Below are 7668 nucleotides of genomic sequence, written 5' to 3' on the forward strand. Positions count from 1 at the left end.
GACAGTCTTTTAGATGTGTAGGAAGAGGAGGTCTAGTTAATGAAGGCAGAAATAGTTCAGCTGGTAGCATCTAATCAGAGACACGTGGCAAAGTATTGCACAGACAAACGGAGAACTGAGTGAGAGCAAACCCTAAAATATGCTGACAGAATATATCTTTGCTTAAAATAGATTCAAGGGAACGTTGTTTTTTTTTTCTGTTCCCCCCCACCCCCCCAATTTAATTTGGTGCCACACGCAGCAAGAATAAACAGACGCACATACTGCAATGGTAGACATAAGAAGATATAGATTTTAATATCTTTATAAACATTTTTGTGCTGTTTTCAATGATAACTTACTGAACATTTTATCCATGGTAAAGAAAAAAAAAGATGAATAGCCATACAGCAAGAACGGGAAAGAAAGGGATGAGGAACGATTCAAAACGACGGCTCTAAAAATAGAAACATGAAAAATAAAGAAGTCAACAGAACAACTCAAACGCTCCCTTTGGTGGGAGGAACCAGAAAACCCTGTTATCATCGTTGATGTCACTGATACTGTTTTTCTCGTAGTAATACAGTAAAATGATTATTATCAGCACTGTGAGATGTCCTCTTGTCTCCGTCGTTACTGATACAGTTCACGCCGTTGATACAAACACTTTTATTTGAACTTGTGACATATTTCGAGGGAGGCACGAAAGCTCCAGAGGTACAGCGAGTCGTCCCATAACAGTTTTCCCTCTTCAAAGACGAACTGTCTCGTTCTGAAATTCTCGTCTCCACGGAGAACTGCAATGGTACATGAAGAGGCACAACTCTGCTTGAGCTGAGTTGCAAAGTTGCTCCTTTTAAATTGTTCCCTTTAACTGTTCATTGAGTTATTTAAGGTATGCCTGTGTTTTTTTTTTTTTTGTTTTTTTGAAGGAGTCCTGTTTTGTGTGTGCCTTTTGAGGTTGAGCGATCAAGGGACAAAAATAAAGCAAGGTCGCATTCTTTACAAAGAAACCCAGAAACTTCACCTCTGACCTCTAAGGCTCCTCTTGGCCCTGCAACATAGGGCGTATCTATAGGTCCGTTTTGTGTCGTAGGAAAAAACAAAAAAACAATCAAATTAACAACATCTTACACAAGATATAGACGGACTCCTCGATATTCACAGCTTGATCCCCCCATGAGACGCACGTTTCCAAGCAGATGAAAATAGCAAATGGCAATCCTTGTCATCATGAAGCAATTAGCAGCTTAATCTTCAGTTGCACAGAACAGAAGAGATGTTAATGAAGATGGAAGAGAGAATAGTGTGTGGAAATACTGTGCAGGCAGAAGGTAGATTAGCACATGAAAAAAGTAACAAAATGTTTAAGAAATATATTTCTATCATCTGCTACAGCTTAGTAACTCCGTGTGAGTTGAATGGCTGTTCTCTTTATGGCCAATACAATCTAAAGGCAAAGGGGTTTTTATTCAAAACCTTTCAATTTGATATTCATTGAGAAACTGCTGGCATCCCATAGCTTTAAAACATGGAGTTGCACTTTACAAAATTTAGAACAGAAAGACATTAAAAGCAAAAAAAGTCTCAAACTGAATAATTTGTTGATTCCTTGCTGTCAATGTTAACATCTTCGACCCAACTAAGCTAAAAGCTAAAGTTAAGTGGACTATTTGAAGGCATTCAGAGCCACTTAGGTAGCAAGTGTTAGCTTGAGTTATCTTATGTCTCTTTACTCATACTTTCTTTTTATTGAATTTTGGTTATCTAAGCTCTGGTCGAGTAAAAAAAGTAATAAAATAAAATAAAAGGCCAAGATGTATGGTGAAGAAATCATACTGGCATTGGCAGTGCAAGCTTAGTTTGCATTGACTTCCGATCATTTTCAGTCAGACTTTTTGTGCTCTGAATCTTTCCCTCATACATGATTGATGGTTTTTGATATCGTCTTCAGTTTGAACAATAAAGCTCCCTACAACATTTACACATATAATCACATTCACACACATACATAAGAGACACAGGCCTTGTAGTGCAGGAGCAAGAGAGAGGTCTTGAGGGCTGTGCTTTGCCTTTTTTTTTGGCTGTTAGATTTGTTAAACCCTCTGAAGGTCAGCGGAGAATGTGGTCGATATTTCTCACTATCAAGGCCACAAAGAGGGCTTGGATATGTAGTGAAGCCTTGGATGAGAGGGCCTTATTGTTGGCTTGTTGAACCCCACTGGGGGGACGAACAGTGGTCCGAGGACACTTGTGCTTTCTCTGTGTGACTGTGCCATCCGGGGATGTGTGGTCATGTTTTCGTCCCTCTGTGAAATCATGGGAGGAATCCTCCTTGTTTGACATGACCTCCTTTGAGTGGTGAACCTCGTTGTCACCCTTCTTCTTGCTCCCTCTGTTGCGAGGCTTTGTACAGTTTTTAGGCGGCCCGGGTCTCGAGGGATCCACGATGTGGGTCTGATCTCCGGAGCCCACTGCGACTCCACGGTTCATGGACGGATTGACCGTACCAGATAGATTGTTAGTCTGCGATCTGGACTCAGAAACCGTCGAAGAACAGCTGGAGAAGTCCTCCTTGTTCAGCTCTTTGAGGTCTTTCCCAACCATGTTGACCGGGGCCTGGCAGCCGACCGAAGAAGTCGAACCTTTAAACCTTTTCAACCATTCCCAGAGCGAAAGGGCTTTGCAGTCGCATGACCAGGGGTTGTCGTTGAGGCGCAAGTATTCCAAGGCAGGAAGCATGTCCAGGCACTGTCCGGACAACTCCACAAGGGTGTTGTTGAACAAGTAGAGGGTGGTGAGGCGTTTCAGGTCGTGAAAGGCCAAACGGTCGACCCACTCGATCTGATTTTGGTGCAGAAGCAAACGGTCCAAGGCTCGAAGTCCTCTGAAGGTGTTCTGGTTGAGGCTCCACAGACGGTTTCCATGGAGGAACAGGTGGCTGAGGTTGTGGAGATCCATAAATGTGTCATCCTGCAGATACTTCAGGTGATTATCCTGAGAAGAGACATAGTGGATGGATTGTCATTGCAATGTCTTACTTTGCTGTTGATATTAAAATGTAAACGTATGTCCACATGGCACACGGTTGCAACAAGTACTTAGTATAATTAATTGTTGACATTTTATTGTCTGTCCATTGGATAGAACCATGTAAGTAGACTGTAGAAAACTGTAATGAGACCAACATGGCCACTGTCTGTTGACCAATCCATGTAGATTGGAGGAGTGAATGTTGCAAGTAAATGACTCGATGCAATGTGTTGGGTATCCTTAGGAACAATTTGATCAACTTTGAATAATTAATTGACCACAACTGTATTACCTGATAACTAGAATCAATTGTTATGTATGTGATTGAACTGAAATGATTTTTTTTTAAAGTGACTTGAGATGACATTTGTTGTGAATTGGCGCTATATAAATAAACTGAACTGAAACATTCTTCAAAAGTTTGCACACAGAAAAATCTTGACCCAAGTCCTACATTTTAAGACAAAAATTCCTGATGCTGACCAAAATATATGTAAACTTTTGAGTGACATACAAAAATATACAAAAAATATATGTATATTCCAAAAAAAGCTTTTGCCAGGTTTTCTGGGATTTAACACATAGAACTAATTTTGGTAATTTAACTAAGCTAAAACAAGAAAGTTTGATCTGATTTAACTTCATTCAATGAACTACATTTTTTTTTATTCGAATGTAAATATCTGGTTTCAACTGTAGCTGATAATTACATGAAAGGGCACTATTAACACAGAATCATAGTTAATACAAAATTGGCATAGTTTGTAATCGCCCAGAGTTTGGTATCTTAAGTCTGTGATGTATAGTTTCGTACATTTGGAGTTGGATTTAGATCACTTCAGAATCTAGAATAGGCATAACTTGACAGAGGGTGTGCTTTTGCTTTTACCATGAGCGTACATGAACAAGTTTTAAATTACTACTTAAACAGGGCAATCATTTTCCATGTTCTCAGTGCTCTTCTGTCAGACTCTCATGGTGACATTAATCAGTAGAGACAAAGCTCACCTTGATTAATATATATTAGCTGTTCCAGACTTTCACAGAAACAGCATTTGGACAACTGGAGTCAATGACTATGTTGGGTAGTTTAGCTCTTGTTTTCTGATCTTTGGAGCATTTTTACTTCTCATTTATCTTTAAAGAGAAAACAGCCGGAGCCTTCTGTCAACAGTTTCATGGCCTCACCCCACCGTCAGTGACGGATCATTTATAAAACATTTATAGAAACATTGCAACCCCACTTAGCAGTATGTCCCAAAACTACAGAATATCCTTGAAATCTAATTGACTCCCTACACCAGAGCTTGTTCATATCATATCTATATAGTGTTTTGTCATCTACTTCATGTCAGTTGGTGTATATGATTTTTATTAATAACAAAAAGCAACCTCAGACTACTGCACAAAAAACTCTTAATAAAGGCGAAAAGAGGGTAATTAAGCATTTGTAGTCTAACCATTTGATAATTTTGACTTTAAGTTGATAAATAAGTTGAACAGAGTTAACACGACGGTGATAAATATAGTTGTTTAAGAGACACAGGCCTTGTAATGCAGGAGCAAGAGAGAGGTCTTGAGGGCTGTGCCTTGCCTTTTTTCTTTGTTAGATTTGTTAAACCCTCTGAAGGTCAGCGGAGAATGTGGTCTCCGTTCTAATCATGTGACTAGAAAAATTTAAGCCACTGTCCCAAACAGCGACTGGTGTTTCGACTTTGAGTAAGTCGAATAGCGTTAGCATGACAATGCTAAAAATAGTTGTTCAAGCAACACTAAGCTAAACGTGACTAGAAAATGTAGCCTGTACCCTAAGCCACTGTAACAAACATTTTAAACAGATTCATGTGTTTAGTTTGTTTAGATATTTAGATGAAATTGCAATTTCAGTGTGCCCACCCTTCTTCTACACGCCCCTGACTCTGAATTCTTGGATGGCGCATCAACAAAAACAAATCTTAAGGTTAGAATTCAAAGTTTTAACAATGTGGATTCAAAATGTACCTGCAAATAAAGGTACTGTAGATTCCGGAGGCCTTTGAAAATGTTGTTCGGAAGTGAACTGAGACCACAGCGGTACAGGTGAAGCGCGTTGAGCCGATTCAGGCCGTGGAAGGTGTCTTCGGCCAAAGAGCGTAGGTGGCGGTTGTCTCCGAGGTCCAGCTCCTCCAGCAACGTGAAGCCGTGGAAGGTGGACGGCTCTATGTACGTGATGTTGTTGGAGTAGATCCACAGAGTGACCGTGTTTGGGTTGAAGTGCCCTCGTAGCAGGCGGTGGATTTTGTTGTTTTGCAAGAAAATGCGCTCGCTGTCCGGAGGGATGCCGTCAGGGATTGACAGGAAGTTGTGGGCCTGGCAGGAGACGGTACTGGGCGCAGTGTAGCATATGCAGTGATGGGGGCAGGACCAGGAAAGCTTGAGGCCACAGAGAACCAGCAAGAACTCCAGCCCACAGCCTGTAGAGAACAAAGACAGAGACGGAGGCTAAAGGTACTGTCCCACAAAACAAAAATATGAGTGAATAAGAGCAAACCAAACCTGAACATATTGAACTTTTAGACCAGCGAAGTATCAAGAATTTCTGTTGTTACTCTTCTGTCATTATTATGTTTAGCAAAACTAAAAAAAGAGGAAAGAGGGCTTTGATTTTATTCATGAAGTACAATTAGCTCAACTCTGTATTTCAAGCAGCATTTAGTTCCCCAAACCCAATCAGATTTTGTCCCAGTGTCTATTTGAAAGCATGGAGACCAGGTCAGTTTGGTCACAGCTTCTGTGTTCAGTTCAACAGGGTAGTTCAAGTTTTGTATGTTTTTTAGAATTTGCTTTATTTTGTTGTGTCAGTTGTTATAAAATCCATTGTAATGCATCCGAAATACACTTTCTGTAAAACAAGATATGAGCCACAAAGGTTTTCCCACACAGTACTTCACACCTTAAATCTATTTGGCCATCTCAGTATGAGTGAATAAAATATATTTTTAATAAAACCAGTGGAATAACTACTCGCATAATGTCAAATCATATTCTGAAGCCAGATATGTCTATTGCACTGTACTGTGGTAAATATGGGCTTCATAAACATCAAAGCTGACACAAAAAGTTAAAAGGAAATTGAATAAAATTGGTGAATTTTGATATGACATTTCTAAACTGCAGCTTTGAAATAAGTTTAACTTGTTTGCACTCTAAAAAAATAGTAAAACCATTGAATGAAAGTGTGATGAAAAGGATAAAAATGGCTGGCAAACCACAAAAATTCACTGCAATTTGAAGACCTTGTAGTTAATTACATTAACAATGGAAATGTTTTGTTTCCTTTCATTGACAAACCAGACTTTTAACCCTGAACCAGAAATCTCAGTCTTCGCTGTTTCACTTTTGATGACCTGACAAAATGGCCACAATGACGGACTTCAAAGTTTCTGCCTGTCGATAAAGCTCAGGTTACAAAAACTACAAAAAAAGTGACAAACATGTTCTCCATATGATTCCTTCCCAATGTATTTCACATGTTAGTATAAGTATTTTGCTTGTTACCCAACATAAATCAACATTTGAAACAGGAGATTTCACATATTATGATCCCTCCACATTTGTTTCACATATGAGCTTTGTGTATAATTGCTCACAAGATGCACATTTACAAATTACTACACAATATGAAAATAATATGGAAAATAATTCAATTTTCCATATGTACAACATGTGAGGAAACCCTTTACATCATTGCACATTTCTACTACATTAGAACGCAAAATAAATGCCACATTGAGGTAAGTGTCCACAAGTTACTGCACAATGATTTCAAATGTGTTCATATATATATATTACTACATAATACAATTAGAGACTTTAAACATGTCAAAGACATGCCTTACATGTTATTACATAATTCAGTTTCAAGACCTGTTTTTCCCCGTTACAACACAATATGAAATAAAAATAAAAATTATCTTGTCTCATTTACAGTTTTATCAAAGTTCACTGAAGAAGAATGGTCTGTCCTGGACATAGAAGCTTCATTGTACATTGAGGATTGCCTCAATTTATAATTTTCCTAGAGTTATCATTTGGGATGAGGGGGTTTAGCTGAAAGAGAAGTTACTATGTTCTGTAAATGCCAAACTAGTGATGCACCGATCCACATTTTTCACTTCCGACACCGATACCTAAGGTTTACATCTTTTTTTTTTTTTTGTAAACATAAATGTACTGAATTCTAAACTTATTTGATATTTCAGCTCCCATGCAGCACATTTATGGCCTAACATGTTAAAACAACTTTAATTTGTTCAGTAAGTGCAATTAGGAGTAGAACAGTCAATGTGAAATAAATATGAAACTGACAAAAACAACAGGTTGACTAACTTGGTAAAACATGTAAAAATTAAACTGCAACACTCTTTCAAATTGTTCAGAAAGTGCAATTAGGAATCCTAAAAATAAATAATAAAGCATGATGATGATCAAAACATGAGGTATAGAGTTAGACTGAATAGATCTGCCCTTAAGGATCTGGCACATTGTCACCGATACCCAATCTAGATTTTTTTTTCAGTATTAGGACCAATACAACTCTCTAGAGTCATTGGACGCGCGGGCGCGTCTTTTTTACATGTCTGCTTTGGCGCGACGTAGCAGCAAAACTCCGCCTCC

General features: G+C 38.7%; 1 protein-coding gene across 1 annotated transcript in view; it reads right to left on the reverse strand.

Annotated features, from left to right (window-relative positions):
• Positions 1-272: 272 nt before the first annotated feature.
• Positions 273-7668, reverse strand: part of rtn4rl1b (reticulon 4 receptor-like 1b) — a 270588-nt gene continuing 263192 nt past the window's right edge. The window contains exons 2-3 of the mRNA XM_015043219.1: positions 5014-5465; positions 273-2976 (exon numbers count right to left, since the gene is read on the reverse strand). Coding sequence (XP_014898705.1) covers positions 2092-2976; positions 5014-5465 — 1337 coding nt within the window. The 3' untranslated portion in view covers positions 273-2091. The remainder of the gene's footprint in view (positions 2977-5013; positions 5466-7668) is intronic.

Source organism: Poecilia latipinna, unplaced genomic scaffold, assembly GCF_001443285.1.
Source record: "Poecilia latipinna isolate Pla-1442-1.1 unplaced genomic scaffold, P_latipinna-1.0 Scaffold621, whole genome shotgun sequence".
NCBI classification, from domain to species: Eukaryota; Metazoa; Chordata; class Actinopteri; order Cyprinodontiformes; family Poeciliidae; genus Poecilia; species Poecilia latipinna.